Source organism: Periplaneta americana, chromosome 11 (genome assembly GCF_040183065.1).
Source record: "Periplaneta americana isolate PAMFEO1 chromosome 11, P.americana_PAMFEO1_priV1, whole genome shotgun sequence".
Taxonomy (NCBI): Eukaryota; Metazoa; Arthropoda; class Insecta; order Blattodea; family Blattidae; genus Periplaneta; species Periplaneta americana.
Window position 1 is genome coordinate 56,027,908 of NC_091127.1, and position 23,573 is coordinate 56,051,480.

At 35.4% G+C, this 23,573-nt stretch overlaps 1 protein-coding gene across 8 annotated transcripts in view; it reads left to right on the top strand.

Annotated features, from left to right (window-relative positions):
• LOC138709016 (protein arginine N-methyltransferase 9-like) overlaps window positions 1-23,568 on the top strand; it is an 88,922-nt gene extending 65,354 nt beyond the window's left edge. For 6 of the 8 annotated variants that reach the window (XM_069839466.1, XM_069839471.1, XM_069839469.1 and 3 more), the window contains 7 exons: window positions 2,436-2,603; window positions 7,186-7,441; window positions 7,958-8,094; window positions 12,120-12,924; window positions 13,809-14,113; window positions 16,271-16,424; window positions 19,965-20,934. In XM_069839466.1, coding sequence (XP_069695567.1) covers window positions 2,436-2,603; window positions 7,186-7,441; window positions 7,958-8,094; window positions 12,120-12,924; window positions 13,809-14,113; window positions 16,271-16,424; window positions 19,965-20,321 — 2,182 coding nt within the window. In that variant the 3' untranslated portion in view covers window positions 20,322-20,934. Of the gene's footprint in view, window positions 1-2,435; window positions 2,604-7,185; window positions 7,442-7,957; window positions 8,095-12,119; window positions 12,925-13,808; window positions 14,114-16,270; window positions 16,425-18,254; window positions 18,365-19,964; window positions 20,935-21,759 lie in introns of those variants that run through there. The other 2 variants (XR_011334810.1, XM_069839467.1) reach the window with 2 other exon arrangements.
• Window positions 23,569-23,573: the final 5 nt, after the last annotated feature.

A 23,573-nucleotide genomic window follows, 5' to 3' on the forward strand; every position in this document is an offset into this window, starting at 1 on the left:
TTGTAGCTAGGAAAGGAGGCGTGAGGCAGTTCACATACATTGAGTTTGTTGACCTCTTACATCTTTATTACTAGAGCCTGGATGTTAGTCAAAATGCCTTTTTTAAACTGAGTGTATATATGAAAGACCTATTAGGGATAAACACATTTCCACATATTTGGAGATGATGGGCTCAATTCCTATTTTGCCTTTTTTTTTGCCTATTTTAGCACCCATATAGCTGGGTAACTTTCGGTGCTGGACCCCGGACTCATTTCATCGGCATTATCACCTTCATCTCATTCAGATGCTAAATAACCAAAGATGTTGATAAAGCGTCGTAAAATAATCTACTAAAATAAAAAATAAATTTAGCACCCATTGTCTATTTTAAGGTTAAATGATTTTTTTAGCCTTTTAACGTCGTTATTGTACATTTTCTATATTTTTAATGCATTTAAAATAGATCGTACATAAATTATATCAAAAAACAAAAAAGAACGGTTGTACAAATTAAAAATATATATTCACCTGACAAATATTTGCTGAGAATCTTATTCTCCAGTAATACATATGTTTCCAAGACGTTGTAAACTTTTCTCCCCTACCGATTCCATCTTTTATATCCCTTAACAAAGATGTTTGAACAGTATAACCCTCAGTGCTCAGGTCACTTTGGGTTTAACAGCAAAAGAAAGGGGATGAGGGAAGTATTAAAAGCAAGTCTCCAGATCCTGTTACTGTTGTCGTTTGCACGCACAAGTCACGCATACTTTGAAGTCTCTAATCCCTTCTCACACCCCTCTTTTTGAGACAATACACAGTCGGTTTTCCCGATCTCTGAAAGAAAGTAGAGACAGTCCTTCTGAAATAAGTTGTTTTAAGTTTCCTCCAACCACTTCAGTAGAAGTAGAAAGATCCTTTTCCACCACGAAAAACGTTCTCTCTGACAGGCGTCTCACTATGACAGTTGACAACTTAAAAAAGCATCTTGTTGTGTCATGTAACCAAGGAAAATGAGTACTGTATGGGATAGTTCATTAAGTATTTGTCTATTTTTTGTCTGTTTCCATGAATAATAAATGCCTATTTCACTGCCTATTTTTACTATTATTAGTGCCTATATGCCTATATTTTAACCAAAATAAATGCCTAAACATCCGAGCTCTATTTATTACAATACGAAAGGAGACTGTTATTGGAAAGGTAGTCAGACTCTGGAACTTCGAACTTAATTTCCTGATTAACCATGCAGTTAATCACAAAACGTAACATAGGTTTCTTATTCATTTAAGTGTACCCTATCATCCCTTTCAATCTGCAGGTCTGTTTCACTTCCACCCTGCACATTAGTTTTCTTTTTTGTGTGGGTGTGTGTGCGTGTGTGTGTTCAAAACATACAAACTGCTTTGACAAACAGATTTGTAATTGATTGTATGTCATTGAATTGTCTTGTAATTGTAACTACAATAAATACCAGGGGCGAATGCTAGTCACGAAAGTTAGGCTTGCTCTTTTATTCATAGGGGAAGGTGGGAGGATATAATAATTCATAACTAATAAAAATAATCAGACCCACATAAATAATTTATTTTATAATTATGAAATAATTATAAGTCATGGATCATATTCGCTTATCAGATGTAGAAGTTCGATATAATATGACAAACATGGCCAACAAAACAGTTTATTTAGTTTTTTCGACCCTGCCAACCAATGCATATTGTTGTATTGAGCTGCACTGAACGAGCGCACATATTCTCTATAATGTCTGTCTTCTCTTGAATAGTCCTTCGGGAAAATGGATTTAATAATAAGGTTTCAATTACACACAATTCCGAGTTCATTGCAATACTTCAAATTAATGTTTAAAAATTAATAATACATGCAGCAGCTAATACATGTATTCCGCTCATACAATTACATTGCACTCGCAAATCACAGCACATTCCCGCTGTCAGTACTGCTCTGTTTAACGTTAAATAGTCGTTGGTGTAGCTCTCGGACCAGAGCTTCAGACAACACATAACAGAAGCATGTGCGCCTAGAACGGACTAAGAAGGAAGGCACTTGTGCGCACATCATATTCTCGCTATTTCTACGTCTTTTCTGTAGCTCCAAGAAACGAGCAAGTGTTGCGATACTTGCGGTGTGCAACCTGCGGATGGTATTACGCCTATACAGTATTCCAAAAATCACAATAAATTTTAATGTACGTAACGCCATTTTGAGAAATACACATTCTACGAAAATATTGGGCTTGCGCAGCAAGCATAGCATGCCCTGAGAAATCGCCCCTGATAAATACTACATGTTTTACACCTCATCAGAATATAAATATAACTAGAGCAGACTGAACAGCCCAAACTGGGAGAATAATATTGATTATAACTGATATGAAGTTCTATAGAAGTGGTACAAAGTGAGAATAATACTGTCTTTGTTTCTGATTTCAGCTTATTTGCTGTGGAAGCAGGAGCTGGTCCAGTATTTGCCTGTGACTGCTCATCTACAATGATCAACATTGCATCTCGTGTGCTGAGAGCCAATGGTGTTTCTGATAAAGTTACACTTATCAACAAACACTCAAATGACATAACTATCCCAACAGACATACCAGAAAGGTAATCTACTCGAAATATAATATGGTGGATAAAGACAAAGAAAGCTTCTCCCTTCTTTGAAAGGATCTACTTACAAATAGATTCAACTTTTTTTAAAAGAATGCTACTATAGTATGTACAACCATTTTATTTGGAGCTGATTCGCTATTAATACAGTATATCAGTAGTTGCAGGGGGGGGGGAGTAGGATGTAGGAGGAATAGCAGATATTTCACTGAGACTGTCCCTATCCATGGCTCTAGTAAGCCATTTGCTGATAAAATGTAATTCACTCTTATTTACAATAGATGTTCAAAATAATAAGCATCTGTCTCGCATGTTTAGAATACGTTGCTTGAGTTCTTAAGGGTTAGGTATAGCTTACAGCCACAGTCTACTATATACCAGTGGCGTGTGGTGATAAATAATCCTGGTGGTGCACAAATATTTATTATGATTATGATTATCGTATTATTATTATTATTATTATTATTATTATTATTATTATTATTATTATTATTATTATTATTATTATAGGTACTAACGACGACATAACTACTAATATATGTTATATAGATGTAGATAGCAAAGTAAAGTGTTCAATTTCTATTGCAGCATACCGTAAATAATATTGTTTTCGCTATATTGCGTTTTATAACACAGTTCACACGTTCACAAGCATTCGATACGTGTGTCGTCTCATCAGCCTTAACTACTAAAAGTCAGCAGCTTTCTTTATTTTTTGAAATCTCATCATAGCATACATCAAAATGGCTTGAAGGACTTCGTTCTGTATAGTGTTTGATGTGCTCTTAAACACTGTTCCTCTTTCCAAATGTTCCTTAAGAGTGCGTCTAATTCAGAACTAAAATTGATCAGGCCAAGAAAAATACTAGCGTTTAAAGATGAGTTTCCCTCTTTGTGACCTCTTAAAGCAACAAAACCGCACGCACATATCTGTTCTTGGTAACTTTATCATTGTGAAGTGCAACAAACCAATTGTGTCTGTATGTTTGTTTGACCCAAAATTGCTAATTTAACATTATTGTTGAGTGTGCAGCTGAAGAATCGTGTTTTTATTTCTTTTATTCATGTGCTTCAAATCAATCATACCTACAGAACGATAATCAAAATTATTTAGTTACTACGCACAGTCCTACATTCAAACAGAAGAATAAATACAATTCATAACACGTAGCCTACTTGTTTTTGTCAATGAATGTTCGCCGCCGAACAATAGGCAAGGAAAACAAAATATAGCGTCTTTTATATTGCAGCCACATATTGTATTTTTCGTAAGTCCGAATGTTGAATTTTCTTGTCACTTCTCTATTACTATTCTTCGTCACTTATAATTTTAATTCCTGTGTATGTCTACCCATCTTCTTTATTTTTATCTTTTCGTGTAAAGTTCTTACAGAAAATTACATATTTAAAAGATTTTGCACACTATTCATTGCAATATTTATGATAGAACGGGCCAAACAGCGACTGCAGAACACATCTGAAAGTGCTCCTAACCCCTCCTACGCTCACTGTAAACCTACCTACCATGCTCCAAAGCCTGCCAGTGAGACTCTACTACTGCGCATGCTCGAATGGAACAGTGTGCCGCAAGTGTCGAGTGGTAAACCTAAGTCCCAGGCGTCAACAAGAACAGTACACGCGCAGCGTTATTTTTACATAGTACCGTATTATAATAAAGAATTATGTCGCTCACATAGTCTACTGCAGCTCATTGATATACAGTAAATTTAAAAACATGTGTTATTTGAAGAGGTGGTGCACTGCTCCTGTGCTCCTTAAGAGAAATCGCCACTGCTATATACAGTGACGAAACTTAAGTTTTGAGGGTGCTAGAAACAATAGACTGTGACGGTACTATTTTGCATTGCCTGTAATGAGGCAATATTAGCGATCCTAGTGGTGAGCAACTATCTAATGTTTGCATATTTACTAAGTATTGAGCTTCGTGACTGTATATACTAGACTGTGTTACAGCAGTAAAATTTTGGAAATATTCAACATTTTTTTCCTCCATTACTGTATCTTGTAGAATAATGAAAATTAGTGTGTGTAAAATACTGTCCTTCTGCTATATGAAAAAAATATTTTTACGATTTAAAAAAAATATTTACTTTTTTTTTTTTTTAAATTCAGTTTACTGTGCAGTTATGAAGCATTTCCCACATAACTCAAAAACTATCCAACATTCTGTAATGAAATTTTTTGTGTGTATTTATGCATATCATATCTACAATTTGATGCAAGATCACTTCTCTACCTTTGATAGATTGTCTGATAAAAAATAAATTCACTTTAAAAAATGGTCAAATATCAGTATTTTCTTCTAACACAAAATTAAAAAAAATATTATTTATTAAGGAATGTAGTTGAAAGAGCATGATATTGTAAACATGAGTTTCCGCAATAAAATAAAAGAAAGAGAACATGAAAAAGTTAACAAGTTTATGAGGGAAACGCTTCGTCACTGTACAGTAAACTGCCATCATTTTGAATTTTGAGAAAAAATATAAATAGTTTTTTTTAAATCGTAAAAATATTTTTTTCATATAGCAGAAAGACAGTGTTTTACACATACCAATTTTCATTATTGTACAAGATACAGTAATGGAGGGAAAAAATGTTGAATATTCCCAGAAATTTTACTGCTGTAAGCTATACCTAACCCCTTAAGTGAAATGTTATGATTTTTTCCTGATAGTTTCTTTAACTTCATCTAGGTTTAACGATGCAGGAATAGAATGTATGCAATCCTAAGAATATCAGGTTTAGAAGTGAATTCAGACTTGCATCTAAAAAAAGTCATAATTCATCATATCTAGAGATTCAGCACCACTCAACAAACATTCACAACATAAAATTAAATATATTTTTTTCATATTTTATATATCGCCTATCCGGAGAAACATTGATGCAAGTGCAAAAAACTAAATTGTTCAGGAGAGGCATTTAAAGTTTTTTCAAATGTTTAAAATGATATAACATATCTTAATTATGTACTAATAGTAGGCCTACTTCTTTTGTTGACGTCCTATAAAATTTTGTCTGATATTCTTTTTAGAAGATTAACTCTGTATGTAGATGAAATTATTGGGGATCATCAGTGTGGTTTTAGGCGTAATAGATCGACTATTGATCAGATTTTTTTGTATTCGACAAATATTGGAGAAAAAATGGGAGTATAAGGGTACAGTACATCGTTATCCATAGATTTCAAAAAGGCATATGACTTTGTTAAGAGGGAAGTTTTATATAATATTCTTATAGAAGTTAGTATTCAGAAGAAACTAGTTCGATTAATTGAAATGTGTCTCAGTGAAATGTACAGCAGAGTCCGTATAGACCAGTTTCTGTCTGATGCTTTTCCAATTCACTGCAGGCTAAAGCAAGGAGATGCACTAATACTTTACTTTTTAACTTCGCTCTAGAATATGCCATTAGGAAAGTTCAGGATAACAGAGAGGGTTTGGAATTGAACAGGTTACAACAGCTTCTTGTCTGTGCGGATGATGTGAATATGTTAGCAGAAAATCCACAAATGTTTGATTTGGGAAAACACTGAAATTTTACTTGAAGCAAGTAAAACAATAGGTTTGGAAGTAAATCTCGAAAAGAGAAAGTATATGATTATGTCTCATGACTAAAATGTTTTATGAAATGGAAATATAAAAATTGGAACTTCATTCTTAGAAGAGGTGGAAAAATTCAAATATCTTGGAGCAACAGTAACAAATGTAAATAATACTCGGGAGGAAATTAAACGCAGAATAAATATGGGATCCTTGCAACAGATTTCCAAATCAAACATTTGAGCACTTACGGATACTTGTAATGTGTAGACTGAGTTATTCGGAATGATAAATGCAAATATAAGAATATCCGAATTCATTTACAATATAGGCCTATAAACGTAGCATGAGAAAATTGCTAAGCACTAAGCTAATCCAAATTATCCTAACCTAAAGTCGGAAAAATAATTACAGAGAGAATAATATCAATTGCACCAATCTGTATGATGACAAATGTATGGCCGACGAATGTTGTTACAGTTATTCCATTCTATAACAGTAGATGGCGTGCATTGCTAGTTCACAACACTGGAAGGGTTTCTCCTGCAATTGCAACCTAGACTAAGGTTGTTGTACTTGTTTCTTATGTCATTAACTAATCATACTGGTATATAACTATCCATGTCCACACCTGTGGAGTAACTGTCAGCGCATCTGGCCACGAAACCAGGTGGCCTGGGTTCGAATCCCGGTCAGGGCAAGTTACCTGGTTGAGGTTTTTTCCGGGGTTTTCCCTCAACCCAATACGAGCAAATGCTGGGAAACTTTCGGTGCTGGACCCTGGACTCATTTCACTGGCATTATCACCTTCATTCCATTCAGATGCTAAATAGCCTGAGATGTTGATACAGCGTCGTAAAATAACCCAATAAAAAAATAACTATCCATCTCTGAAAATATAAGTTCTCGGTTAGTTGACAATTCTTTTTATCCTGTTCATTTTTGGTCTTATTTAGGTCAGACATGTGCGACAGCTATACTCTTTTAGTAACAATTTTTTTTTTTTCCAGGGTGTCACTTGTTGTAACTGAAACAGTGGATGCAGGGCTGTTAGGTGAAGGCATACTGCAGTCCCTTATCCACGCTTGGGATCACCTGTTATTACCTCCACAGTCTGCAGATGGCAATGGAGTGAGTGCTGGAAGGGTAGTGCCAGGAGCCGCTACATTGTGGATAGCTCCTATAGAATGCCTCCACATTGCAAGGAAATATAGACTATTGACATCAGACTTTGTCCAGAAAGAAACTTATAATAATTCCTCACAGGTACATAATTTGTGATGCCCTTTTGTTGCATATGCTGTTATTCTTCGTATGTTCTTAAGCAGGCCATGTACAAGCTACAACCAATGAACTTCCTGCAAAATATAATATTACTGTCCGCACAAGTTTTCTTGGTGTCTGGGTTGTTCTCTTCCTCCTCTGCAGGTTGTTTTATACCTGGAACGTATTAACCAGTTGTTACAAAAGCAACATTAAATATTTATTTTAGGTGTGTTCATACTTCCATGGTTTCATGGATCCGAAAAGCATCCATTACCAGTAACGATTGTCTGTTATTCATGCTGTCTGTTTGCCTGTCCATCCACCTCTCAAAAACTGGCTGATTGATAGGATGCTTTGACGGATTGTGACATAATGGCTTTCATCACAAGCTCAGTCATCTGACTTTAATGTACAGTGTGTTTATGTAATATGTGTATATTTAATACAGTAAAACTTCTTTTATACATTTCTCACTTACACGTATTTCACACTTATTTGGTTATTTCTATATTTCAGGTACAGGATGAAACTCATTCAAACCTTGCAGATCAGGAGATAATTCAAGGCTTTGGCCTTAACAAATTAACAGTAATAGTTAAACGGGACGAACCTTATGACACAGAAGACCTGAACACAATTCCTGGTGGCTACAAGTAAGTTGCATTGTATTGCTGTTGGTACCACCACCACAATTATACAGGATGATTCACGAGGAAAGGTAAGAAATTTGGGATGTGAATTCTGGAGTCATTCTGAGTCAAAAAGTTCATATGAATATGGGTCTGTTTTCGAACGGTTACAGAGATTGATTTCACAAAAACTTCTGGGATTCCATTGTACTAACTCGCATTTAGAGACAGATAAAGGACAAATTTAAAGTTTATATTCACTTATGCATACATACCTAATATTCTAGAAGTCGGGATTGATGTTTCTGCACATTTTCAAAGGTACCTCCTTCTGATTCAATGCATTGTTGTGCTCGGGATTGAATTGCGCTCATCACTCGGGAGAGTTGCACGTGGCTGTTCTTTATGCGGTGTGCAGCATCTAAAATAAGGTCGCTTAGCGCCTCTCTCGTTGTCACCTTCCTTTGGTATACCAAATCTTTCATCCAACCCCATAGACAGTAAATACTCTTCGATATGGTACTCTTCTGTTCGGAAAGCGTCGTTCATATTCAGCGTCAGCACTCAAGGAACTTCCAACACACAAACCATAAACATACACAATATCAGCGTATTCTGCAGTCGAAAATTCATAAGGCATCCTGAAAAGCACAACACTTCCGATAACTGTACCTGTATAACTACTGTACTGTAAGTAGCTGACTGAACTGCTGTGAACTGATAAGCGATAGTGTATTTGTGTTATGCGCAGGATCTGTGTCATTACATCAGATAAGGACAGGCGATTGGACATTTGTAATGCTCCATCACCTGGTTTGTGAGGTGAATGAACTTATCCACTCGTTCACAATGCAGATTCCAATGTTATGTCACTCATTGCGATCCGTGACCTTGTCTCACATCTCACGTCAGCAGCATATGGTAATGTCTTGATTCACATTGGGGCGAGACGTTTTACCAAAAAAATGCATCTAGCTCGTCATTGTTCGAAAACGGACCTATTTTCATATGAACTTTTCCACTCAAAATGCCCTAAGATATCGTATAATAAATTTTTTACCTTTTCTCGTGAATCACTCTTTCTATTTTATTACCATTCCTTTTATTGTTATAATCATAATCCTTTATTGCATCCACTGATCATGTACATGATATGGGACATGTCATATTTACAAAACTAATAATTAATTACATAATGCACATAAAAGTAATAACTATAATTAAATGCAACGTAATACGAATTTATAAAACTTGGGACTTAATTGTGGAAAACTACAGATCAGGTCGATTTCGGATATAAGGCCCATTTGCAGTATGTCTGTCAGGACCTGCAACAGAGGAATTCCAAGAATTCATCAATGTTATAGAAGCGGTGGTGTAATAGCAAAGTGAATACATACATACATAAGTGTTTTGCCCATGGGCAGGTCTTTAACTGCAAACCCAGCATTCTCCAATCTTTCCTATTTTCTGCCTTCCTCTTAGTCTCCTCATATGATCCGTATGTCTTAATGTCTATCATCTGATATCTTCTTCTGCCCCAAACTTTTCTCCCATTCACCATTCCTTCCAGTGCATCCTTCAGTAGACAGTTTCTTCTCAACCAGTGACCCAACCAATTTTTTTTCTCTTCCTGATCAGCCTCAGCATCATTCTTTCTTCACCCATTCTTTCCAACACAGCTTCGTTCCTTATTCAGTTTGTCCAATTAAAGTGAATAAGACCCTTTTAAATTTTTGGAGCACAGATATTTCTTTCAGGTAACTAGGCAAGCAGTTACCAACATAGTCACAATCATAATTTTATCTTAGAATAAAATCTGACGTTTTGTCGATGTCATAAGAGAAAGAGCGAAGTGTATGAGTACAGAGAGATTTAATGTGGACTTTCCCTTTTGCTGAGAATTACAAGAAAGCATGACATCATGAAGGTTGTACTACATATCTTCATCAGATGGTGAGGGAGTAGTCAATTGAACTTAGCCGATTTAACTGCTCCTCTTCTTTCTACTCTCTTCATCTTCCCTTTTTTGATGATGAAAGTAGATCCAACTTTCAGTACATTAGTTAATTGCCTGGTTAGTTGGTTTCTGATGCCATGAACTTGGCAACTATGTTATTGGCTCTTCGTAAATAGTCTCAGGTTAACATAGTCATTTTAAATGTGTGCACCTTATAACATCTTAGACAAAAAAAAAAATGACTGGCTGTCATATGCTAAGTCCCCTTCAAAAGACTTCGGTTGATTCGAGAGCTTAGATTTATAAGTGAACTAATTGCTTACCATAAAATGGGCAAACTTGGAACAGTGTTTAACTTGGAACATTATCATAGGGTATTTTAGTTTTGTCACAGTAACACCAAACTGCAATAGAACCAATGTGCTGCACAACAAAGTAACAAGTGAAGATTATGTTGCCACTGTGACAAAACTAAAATACTCTATGAATGTTCCAAGTTAAACATTGTTCCAAGTTTGCCCCTTTGACGGTATGTAAAATTCTGCTCTTATTTCCTTTATTTTGTTTGTGTGTTCCTTTTTCTGTCTATTTATAGATCAAGTGTTGTAAATAATCTATAACAAAGATATATTCAAGGGTTAAATTATGTGCAAAATAAACATGTTAATCATGTAAACCAGGCACTGCCCAAAGATGGACTTAAAACAAATTCACGCTACAGGAGATCGGTAATTGTTTGTGTCTAATGCTGTACATGTCAGTGGTGGGATCATTATACATATATGCCTCTGGATTGGCAACATTATGAAATGACATCTTCTCAGTTAGAAGTGTTCCCAATCGTTATTGTGGTGACATCTATTACCAAGAGTTGATAACGGAGTAATATCAGACCTGGCCATAGAATTTTGCATTATTCATTTTTATTTTTTTATTTACTTTATATATTTATATTTATATATTTAAATATTGCGAGGGCATTTCCTACATACAGGGTGGACCGCTCGAATGTACCTAATTCCAATTGTATGTGACTGGTAAACGGTTGAAGATAGAAATCTACAATAATGTTTATATGGAAGGAAAACTCAACAAGTTTCGATATGCACATCACCATATCTCTACGTGAGCTCCAGCTGTCACTGTGACAATATCGAGGTGATGAACGATTTCTTGCCAAATACGTTGGAGCATGTCTTCTGGAATGCTCTCAATAGCCTCTATGATGCACTCCCGAAGATCACGAAGGTCTCTGACTGGGGATGGCGTACACTTTATCTTCGACGTAGCTCCAGAGAAAGAAATCGTATTGGTGAATTCCACTAGTTTGGGTTTGTCGTCCATCTCCAGACGTTGCATTAACTGCACTTTGTATGTGTACAGTTTGAGATGTTTGTGGACAATTCGTTGCAATGTTGATTTTAGTACTTTAAGTTCCTGCGAAGCTCTTCTTAATGACTTCCGCGGGCTTCGCTCATATGCGGCTTGAACATTTGCAATCATTTCATCGGATGTTCTACGACCACCACCATGCTTCTTCAACACTGATCCTGTAGCTAAAAATGTATCGTGCCACTTCTTAATGCTTTCAGCAGTTGGAGCATCATGGTTAAACACTCGTCGATACTCCCTTTGAACTCTAACAATTGATTTAAACTCCGCATACCACAACACAGTTTGCGCTTTCATCTGCAGTGTCGCCATTTTGACAATCGATACAATCTACGAAAAGAAACCGTGTCTGTGCACCATCTACCGATAGGATTCGAAACTTGTTGAGTTTTCCTTTCATATAAATGTTATTGTAAGGTTCTATCTTCAACCGTTCACCAGTCACATACAATTGAAATTAGGTACATTCGAGCAGTCCACTCTGTATTTAGTTCATTTTCATACTGTTTTTTTCCAGTGGCAGGTACATGACTTTCACAAAATGATACTACGTAAAAACCTGGACTCATAGCACCTATCTGTATTATTATCTGTTCTAGTATATTGTTTTCTATTTGAATTTTTTTGCCAGTTCTCTTTATGTCAGGAAGTTGAAATGATTAAATATGTGATAGGTCAACATTTAATTTCTGCACAGATTCCTCGCTGCTCCATATGAAGCTTTGCATATCAAATTCGACCAGAAAAAAGATATGAGTGACTGGTTTAGTGGAAGGAAACGTAATGAGACCTGCCTCACGTGCTGTCAGTCTGGTCGAGTGGATGCTGTAGTAGCATGGTTCGACCTGCACCTTGATGACGTCACTACCATCTCATCTGCACCTGAGGATGCTGCTGACAATGACAGGGAGGGAGTTCACAGAGCAAATTGTTGGGACCAAGCTGTTTTTCCACTTCACTCTTCTATTAATGTGACATCAGGTCAAACACTGAATTTCAGTATTATATGTCAAGGTGGAAAAATTTCTGTCATTTGCGATGAAAATATAGTAAAAGATATTCATACAGTTAGTAAGTTACAAGACTCATTTTCGTCGAGTAAAATATCTATTGTACAAAATGAAAGCCAAGTTGTTAAAGACTCTGATAATTCTCTGCCAACTTGCAGTGGAAGTTCTGCAAGTAAATTTGCGAATGAATCAAATATGTGCCAAAGTGTCAGAAGGGAACGTCATATGGACAGATCAGTGAAAGATTGTAATGAAGATAGAGAAGAAACAAATATACATTCGGAAGAACCCAAGCTTGTTGTTCCTGATATTTCGAAATGTATTGACTCTTCAGAGACAGAATACCTGGATGATTTAAAATCTTTCATCAATGAATGTAAATCTAAGACTTCAGATGATAATATTGTGATGTCCCAAGATGCTATATGCTTTCTAAATGACGAACAGTGGATGAGAACCTTGCAAATAGCTGCCATGCATCTCCATCAAGAGGTAAGAATATTACAGTAGACACCAGTAACACATGTATTTTAATTTTATTTAATATAGTGTTATTATCATTAACAATTGAATTAGTCATAGAAAAAACGACACATACTCATAATTTCAAATTTTATAGGAGACAGAAAAACCAAATATTTTCTTTAATTATTTGTGTATCTCACTACCAAATTTATGAAAAAATGTTTGGAATGGCGTCTTTCTGCTGAATCTTAAAGCCATATCTAATATGATCTAATTTGTAAAATATACTTTGTCCTTAAATGAATATATAAATGAATCAAACTTACATTGAGGTAAAATGTTTCGTTGAAACCAAAGTGGACGTCTGGCAAACATTAATTTCTGTTAGTCTTCATTGTTATTCTCATTGTTTACTGTAGGATCATCATTTAAATTATCATTTGTAATTGTCCTTGGTTTTGTGAGGAATTTTTAAGTTTGAGAACATCTAATATTTTTTGGATTTATAGGAAGTAATCAATCAATCTTAATGTATCCAGCTGTTTGCTGACAACATAAAGTCCACTATAGTCCACTGTAGTCTTTTCAGTTCTTGTTTTTCATGAGAAATGAGGGTATTTCGATCAGTGTTCATTATAAATGCCTGTTGCTAGTACCCAGAGTTTGGGTGTAGTCAATATATATTCCAGGGCTGTGTCTTCTGCAACTGGTACTGATGATTTTAATTTACTTCTTTTGTGGTTTATGGATGGACAGTATAGAAGAATGTGTTCCAGATCTTCATCATGATTATTACACCACAGAAAGTAGGAGTATCAGAAAGGTGAAATCGGTGTCAACCTACAATATGATGGTTGGCATGACATCCACTTCTTTTCAATGATATGATGGATTTTATTGTCTATTTTCAGCTTCATAACCGACAAATTTCAACAATACTAGACATATCTCCATTCCCAGTATTTGGTTTATACTTTCTGAAGAGATATCCAGTGAAGCTTGTAAATGTTATAAGTTCACCAGAAGATAAAATGGCTCTCAGGAAGATTGGGGAATTGAATGGAGTGACCACAACACAATTAGAATGTGTAACAGAGAAACAGTTGCCGGAGATATTGGACAATAGAAAAATTAAATTTGATGTTGTGATTACGCATTTGGTGGATCCATCTGGTGAACTTAAAGAAACAATTTTTAACATGTTACCATTACTAAGGTATGTACTGTGACATCATTCATAAAATTAGCAATAGATATTCTTTTTTCAGTTGTATAGGTCAGTAGTGTCCAACCAGTAGGGGTATTCGCAAGTGATGTGAAAGGTGTCTGTGGAAGCAAGATGTGTTTTCAAACGAAATTTAGCTAAGCTTAACTTTATCATATCTTCTGACTTTTATCAGCTTGCCGGAATATTTTATGTTTATGTCAGACTTTGGGACACAGAGTTAACAAGAATGAGTTCTTGGCTTGCAAGCCTTGCATACCCATTGTATAATTTTAGTTTTTTTAATTCTATATAATTTTAGTTTTTTTAAATTCTAATCTTCAGGATCCAACTTTTATTAACTGTATTCACCATTCAGAATAAGGATGAAGCAATTATTCTTTAACTTTAAAGTTGTGGTCTTGCTGAGTTATCAATCGAAATTCGTTTCTAGCAATGTACACTGATGAAGTGTCGTCCAATATCTTTGAAAATACAGTAGAACCCCTATTATCCATTGTAATGAAGAGGGTTTACTTAACTGTTAATCGAACAATTCGGATAGGAATAGTAAAGGTCTCATGCTGTAGATTTACATACTGTATACACTTTGTCCTTGATTTTTATTAAATCGCGCACAGTTGTAACATCAGTCTCGTATTGTGATGCGAGATGATCCACAATTTCTCTTTCCCCAAACTATTCAATTATTTGCATTTTGTTCCATACTTAGCACAACACGTTTTATTTTGATACTCATGGAATACATTTTATATGGAAGTTGTACAGTACGGCAACTCGAACAATAGACCAAAACTGTGTAAGTGTAAATGCTTGTAATAACACTCTCTAGAAAAAAATACGTATACTAATATAATGTGCAATAGTATCTACTTCATATGTTTCTGTAGCAAAAAGAAAAGGAGTGAGAGAAAGACAGTCGGATAATCTGCCAATTGGTTAATAGAGTGACGAATAAATCGGGATTCTACTGTATATAAAAAAAATCTTCATTGATTGACATTAAAATTAAGGGAATATTAACCTTTCTGCAATGTAAAAAATAATTGCGTGAAAAATCCCTTCTTGGTGACAAATAATAATTGTAATCTTGGTTGCTTACAACACCCATATATCGGTACCCAATGTTTTCTGAAATTCAATACAGCACTTGATGCCGTTTGCATCAGCATATTTGTGTGAGAGTACATTTTTTGCTCTGATCTTATTGAAGAACGAATATAGAAGTAAACTTAATGTTGAGATAGACTTGCAGAGTATCTACACATTGCCAGAAGAGACCAGAGATGACAAATGACAACCTAATGGCATTTGAAAAAATAAAAAAATAAATAAATAAGTAAAAGTTACTAACTGGATTTATACATATTGTACATAATATTTTGTATGTCATATCCTAACTCATATTTTCACGAAATATTAACCCAAATCTTCATATTTCCATGAAATATTCACACCGAAATCATGATAAAATAAGCACCGAAATAGAGGTAAAATAATCACCACAAAATCACATCCCTAACTATAGAAGTGAAAAAGAGAGAAAGAGAGGGGTTTAGTAGAAAGAGAAGGAAAGTGCAATGGGTATAGCAGTCGCCCTTCTGCAGTCCAATAGAGACTTTCTGTTTGTACAAGTACGTTGTAGCGACTTCACTGTGTAAAACAGCCATATAACACCCTCCCATTCTCTCACTGAAACTAGTTGGGAGGGTGTTCAGTCCTGTTTTTAGCAATTTATATTTGTGCATCAATATAAGCAGAACTCAACCAAATTTTGGTATGCAGGTTAACGCTGAAACATATATGCTCGGTTTTTATGAGTGAAAGAGAATTAGATTTTTTAAAAGGAAATTATAGGGGGGTTCAATGAACCATTGAACACAAGCATGAGCCATGCCTGATCAAGTCGTAAATTTATAACAATTGTAAATTTTAAAATTTCCAACAAATAGTTTTATCAGTTGCATTTCTAAAGTAGAGAATTATTAGATGACCAAGAACAAGTAATAGCCTCTTAAACCAATTTATGTATATAAATTCCTTCTTTCTATAGATAATATTTCCTAATTACCAATGCTCTGTAGTGTTAAGAATGAGATAGCATGTTAGAACATGTCCCTGATATACGTATATTTATTGTTATTGCAGATGGTCATTAGCAGATGGTGGTGTCTTCTTACCACAGCATTTTTCTGTTATGGGTCAGCTAATGGAATCAAAATGGTTGGCTCAGGTATCACATGTAGAGAATAACTCTCGAACCTGTGGATATGATATAGCTCGCTTCATCAATGAATATCAGGTGTGTTATCAAAACCTTTTATTTGAAATAGCGTACAGTTTAAGTGAACAAGTAATGAGAAATTACGAAACAGTTGAGTTACATTGATAAGGTGGTGTTTATTCAGTCTATCAAAAATAAGAAGTAATTGGGTGTCACTGATATAAATGCGAGTATTTCATTAGTTATGGGCAGGACCGAGTATTTATGGAGATCGCGAAAATCACGATATAATAGATATACAATAGATTTTACTAATCTCTACGAATTAAGTGATTCTGATTAATAATATTCGGATAAAACAATCGCGACAAATCGCGAAATAGAGTTCTATAGCTAAATATGAACACATTCGCGAATTATTACTATTGTGTCATTTTATAGCGAATTTCATATTCTGATTTTTTTTTTCGGATTTTTTGCACTTGAATTTGTTATACATCCAAGTAGGCTACATTACATGGTATTCCAGGTGTTCATATTACATTAGTGAACTCAAAAGATGGAGAATTCAACATTTCACTAATCATTTGCAAGTTTTTTTTTTTTTTTCGTTTTTAATGAATGTGTGTTAAATACAGTCTCAGTCCAACAAATATTGTCTTTTGACCATACCGCACCTTTACCAGAATCCAACGAACCTTTAATGTTAATTATTTGGAAGGTAATATTCATACTGAGTTAATACTCCACTTCCAAAATAATTTTATATTCCAGAATTTCCATTAATCTCCACCAAGAGTACAAATCAATCTCCAACAATCTCCGCTGACACCAATATTGAAAAATACAAATGATAAAATTAAGCTCCATAAATACCTGCCTCTGGTTGTTATGAGGAATGTCTGAAAATTAAAAAAAACGAAATTTGGAATGAAATAGTGATCTTATAAATCAGATAAGGATAACCTTTTAAATAACAGGGGGAAAAAAATCGACAGGTGCATAGCTTTACTATGCTGCATATCTGGATGCTGCACACGTAAAACTATGTGTGAGTGGTGCGAGACATGAAACAAGGAGAAGAAGCAGAATACAAGGACAGCAAGGGGAATACAAGGAGAACAAAGGGAATACAAAGAGAATAAGGGGAAGACAAGAAAACAGGGAATACATGGACAACAAGAGAATATAAGAACAAGGGAAGGGCAAGGAAAACAAAGGGAACAAAAGGAGAACAAGAGGGATACAAGGCTTTTAAGTACAGATTCATTTGTCACAGAGAGGTCTAGTTTTGGGTATTCATGATCTTTTTGAGGTAATCATAACACAGTGTTGTTTTCTAATCCAATGCTCCTTTAATATAATAATAATAATAGTAGTAGTAGTAATAATAATAATAATAATAATCCGTGGCGCTACAGCCCATGAAGGGACAAGACCTACCAGCCAGCTGCTACCTCACGGCCACATGCTGAAGCAGAGGTGGACGATCATCCAACCAGAAAGGAGGTATCGTGTGGTTAGCACGATGAGCCTCCTAGTCATTGCTCCTTTAATATACATGTGTTAATACTGATCTTAAGTATTTTATGAATACCACCTACTAGTGTTTTTTTTTTTTTTTTTTTTTTTTTTTTTTTTTTTTTTTTTTTTTTTTTTTTTTTTGCTTAAAATGTATTTTACTTCATATTATGATGCTTAGACATCCAGACTTTTTCAGCCTTTACAATTTCAGTGTATCTGAATCTCTTAAATCACAGGATCCCAGATTGTAGAATTATAAGATCTGTAATTTTACATAATACTGCATGGCAGAAGTGATCCTTCATGAAATAAGAATTGGGAAAAGATGCTTTTAAGTGATTCCATCTTAATAACTATTAATATATTCATTATGAATACTGTCAGTTTCAGTTTCACATCTTCTCACAAGCAAACGAAACTCATTCTAAATGAGGAGGAAGACAATGGTGACTTACTCAGAAGACGTAGCTTGGACTTCGTTCATTGTTACTGAAGTGAGTAAAAACTCACAGCATCTCAGAGGTTAGATATACCTTCATTGTCAAGTCCTACTCATTGGGGTTATTACAAATGGCTAAATTCATATGACTGATTGATTGCTAACAACAGGAAGACATATACTATACTATAAAAAAAGCTATGTATGAATTAGGATAAAGGAATACTGTATAATGGAAGTGAAAAAAAGAAAGATGGCTGTTAACAGCAAAATTGACTAGAATAAAATAATATGGCAGGTGAAAAATCTTAGAGAAGAATGCTTGCTTAGACCTATTACGCTACCATGTAGCGGCTTGAGAAAGAATAATTGGAAAATGGTTATTCAGCTATATGTTTCATTTGAATTTAATAATTTCGTCTTTGATAAACAAAAGCCAAATATTGAGAAGATTTAGACTGAGTTGGCTAATGGAATCATCTAGCAGACCATGGATACATCTTTTTTTTGTACCTTCTATGAATGTCAATTTGGCAAAATATCTCCATCCTCCAAATCATACCATCTCATACTGGTACCTATAGAGAATGAAAAAGAGCAGCATATATGGCTTTCTCAGCTGAACACATTAACAAAATCAGTCAAAACCTTCTTCGTATTTGGCTACCACTTATCACAGACATATTTACTAAACTTCAGACGCAATCTCTAACTAATTAACCCCGTTTTCTACTAATTATTCCTCAAGCCAGTACATTTTGTAGTAGTCTCTTTTCTACAGTTCTTCATTCCGTTTTATTTTCTTCACTTTTACTGTTTTACCAATATCCACTTTTTACTTCCATTACTGGTATGTTCTCTTATTCTGATCCATAAAGCTTTTAGATTTATTTTACCTTTTATTTATTTTTTTTTTCATAGAATTGTCTTAAAATCTTACAAAGTTTTTGTTTTCTTTTACTTAGGCCTATATTGATTAAGGCCGGTTGAGTGGAGGAGAAGGCCTTATGGCCTTAACTCTGCCTTCCTTACTTACTTACTTATGGCTTTTAGAGAACCCGGAGGTTCATTGCCCCCTCACATATGCCCGCCATGGCAAGATTAATCCAGTCTCTACAATCATATCCCACCTTCCTCAAATCCGTTTTAATAGTATCCTCCCATCTACGTCTCGGCCTCCCAACTAACGCTATATGCATTCCTGGATTCGCCCAAACGTGCTACATGCCCTGCCCATCTCAAACATCTGGATTTAATGTTCCTAATTATGTCCTAATGTGTGTAACTTTCTCCGTTATTCTGTAACTTCATCCCTCTTAGCCTCAAAATTTTCCTAAGCACCTTATTCTCAAACACCCTTAACCTCTATTCCTCTCTCAAAGTGAAAGTCCAAGTTTCACAACCATACAGAAATAAAACATTCTACTTAATACCCCACTTTCTGTCGTCAACCGGTCACATGGATGTAGTCATTTGCAGTAATCTTAAGGATTAGACTCCCTTCACTTCATTGTTCACCTGAAGTAAAACAATAGTCCAACCATCGAAACGTTGTGAGTTTTTTTATTTAATTTTATTAACAATGGATAAAATTCAAGCTACACCTCTTCTAAACAGCATTCATCTTTGGTATTTGTAATATATCTCTTTTCTAGGGATCACAGCATCTTGACCTCAACTTAATTGCATTGAATGCAACTTTCCTGAGCAATCCTACCGAGCTGTTACACATCAACCTGGACAAAAGCAGCTGTCAGACAACACAAACCACAAGTGTAGTAGCAATACATTCGGGAATGCTGAATGCTATAGCATACTGGTACAGCATCCAGTTCCATGAGACTGCACCTGTTGTTCACACATCAAACATCAATTCTCACGTCAACCAGGCAGCTATACTGCTTCAGCCACACATTCGTATTACTGAGGGACATGACGTTCAGTTGCTAGTAAGGTTTCATGAAGGACTGATTCATATTGAGCCACTTCAAGAAGCTGAAGGTGGAAATTGAAGAACCAGATTTGCGTGACTTGCTGGTACCGGTACTTAAATGTGAGTGAGTTGTGCCAAATTATATCAAACAAGCCTCAATATTTGTAGCTCCTTTCTTGATGGTAGTGTTGACATTTCAGAATATGAAAAGTGAAGTAGCTCTTTTTACGAGGAAAAGGAATTTCTTTCTCAGCCTAGAAGCTAAAGTATAGCTTTTCATAATGGACTCATGGGTTCCATGGGTGGAATTTACGAGTATGGTTGACAAAGACAGTATCAGAGTGAATTTTCTCGTGATACTTTAATTTTCTTTGTCGTTATTCAAACATCTCTCTATTAATCATGATCATTCTTGGAACAAAGAAGCTTCAAATCATGTGGTACATTTTGGGCAACTTCTATTGCCATCAGAATGGGAGGTAATCTATTTTAGAATATTCCTGTGCACGTGATCGCCTCGTGACATTTGAACAGCTCATCTTAAACCACTGGCTGCATAGTTGCTGTGTACATTACTGGTGAAGTTCTGAATTGTGATCAGAATCAATGTGTGAATTGTGTTAAAACTTTTGTAACACCAAATATTATTAAATCTCGCAATAAATGTGACATGTGTTAATTTTTATAGGCCGACTAAAGATTTCATTTTCTGTGTTTGTCACTTTTTTTTTTTTAGCGGAAAACAAATAGTAAGCTATTTCTAACAATACCAGAATGTAAAAACATATTGCTGAAGCCAGAGAAGCTACTTTAAATTTTTACCTTCTTTTTCTGTTTTATTCTGTCACCTGAAATGACAACAGCGCATTTTGTGTGTCTTTCTTTTCCTTATGTGCCACCTACCTTCAAGTTTTATTGGGCGAGTACAGTAGTGGCAAAAAAAAAAACCGGACTGACAGAATAATCAAAGTCCCCGAAATGAGCCACTGCGCATTCACAAGATAGCAAGTAACCTATTGAAATTGTAGTTTCGACTGCTGACATAGCCCATTTCGAAAGCCATTAGAAAATAAGGTGGCAAAATTCATGTTCTGGGACTAATAAGTTAATTAAGTAGTAGAATATCGCTGCAATTGAAAAGTATTGGGAATAAATTTGAATAAGGAACAAAAAAAAGTTTCCTTCCCAGGCAGGATTCGAACCACGAAAGTCTTAGTTACCAGCCTATTGTGCTGTCACTGTGAACACGGTTCTGAAATCAGCTACAAGGGTCGGTCCGGTTTTTTTGCCACTACTGTACATGTTTATGCAGTCCAACAGTCGGTTTCATCTCAGTATTCTTTGCACAGATGAAGTGACATTCAAGAGCAATGGCAATGTCAATATCCATAATGCTCATTACTGGTCTCAAGTCAATTCTCTCTGGCTGAGAGAAGTGGACAACCACCATAGGTGGAGTATCAATGTCTGGCGTGGCATCTTCAGACACCAAATCATTGAACCTTATTTCTTTGAAGGTGCTCTGAATAGTGTCATGTATGCTGACTTCCTGAAGAACATCCTCAACCAGCTTTTGGAGGACGTACAACTGGCAACACGAGCAGTAATGTTGCTTTAGCAGGATGGTTGCCCAGCTCATTTCTCTTTGGTGGCACGTGATACAGCCAATCAGCTCTTCCTTGGGCGATGGATTGGAAGATGAGTTTTGTGGCATGGCCAGCACTATCTCCTGACTTGAATTCTTTGGATTTCTATTTTTGGGAACAGTTAAAAAACATCGTCTATCAAGATCGTCTCACAACAAGAGATGACATAAAACAGCAAATCTGGGAGATCTACCAGTCATTTGACCACGCCGAAGTGGTAGGAGTTAGAAGAAGAGTAACAAGTGTGTGCTGCTCAGAATGACAGACAGTTTGAACATTTTTTATAAAAATTAATGGAATTGTCCAGTCTTACAGTAGCATGTCAACATTAATTGTCTTGTTTACATTTTTGTCTTGTAACATTTCTCAATATTAATGGTATTGCCTTCTCGTACGTTTTCTCATTGAAAGAGTAGGAATTAATGAAAACGTTTCCTATGAAATTTGTTTGTTTTGAAGAGCTCTATCAAATGGTACCTATTTGAACGGACTTCCATTTGAAATTTGAAAGTGATACGCCACTGACCCTACTTCCTATTAGGGCTGATTGATGAAATCAAGCTCAAGTGAAAGTTCACATGTGCCTTAGTTATAAATATTGTCTCGAAAATTGTAATGCACTAGTTACAGGTGGTCCGAATCATCCATTGCCTTTCCGTACATATTCTCATTAAAAGAGCAGGAATTAATAAAAACATTTCCTATGAAAGTTGTTTGTTTTGAAGAGCTCTATCAAATGGTACCCTATTTGACCCCAACTGCCATTTGAAATTTTAAAGTGATACGCCACTGACCCTACTTCCTGTTAGAGCTGATTGATGAAATTAAGCTCAACTGAAAGTTCACATGTTGTTTAGTTATAAATGTTTTTGTCTCGAAAATTTGAATGCACTAGTTTCCGAAATAAATGACTGTTATGGGTGGTCTGAATCACCCTGCATAAGATAAATTGACAAATGAAATGGTGTTTTTCATTAAAGGAAAATTGTATTTCTTTAGAAATTATCAACATAACTATTTCTATTCATGGTTGTGATTTTCGTATAAGCTTTGTTGCGTACAACACAGAAGAATCATCACAAAAGACTACATGACATGCAAGTAAGTAAAGAGATGCTTGTTCTTAAAGGATTAGCAGTCTTCTTTCTTATGCAAAGGTGGAAGTCCAAAGAAACAATTAGTTTTACAATTTCTCCTTCAACACCTGATGCCACAATATAGACAAAAAAATAGAATCAGAATCTCATTATAAACTATCTGTTGTCATCATTTTTAAAAGCAGATTTCTCATAAATACAAAAATACTATAAATGATACTGTAGCACACGTCTTGGGATTCTGTGAATAGAGATTGTTCTTAAGAAACTCTAGACACCATCTTGTACGATCCAAAATTGCTGCCGCATTAAGAAATAAGGGCTGGATAGTAGAAGAAGATATCTCCGGTATAGCTGAAAATGGGTCAATGACATGAGTAGATAATTTAGTGTACAATGCTGACACTAAACAGGGCATCATTGTGGACGCCACAATATGTTTTGAAGTAAGATGTCATCAGTCAGCTGAGGTCCACCATGAGAAGAAGTCGATCTGTGAGCCTACAGCCAATTATTTCAAGCAGAAATATTCTTTACGTTGGGTATTTGGCTTGCTCAAGGAACCATATCAGCTTTTTTCGAATAATT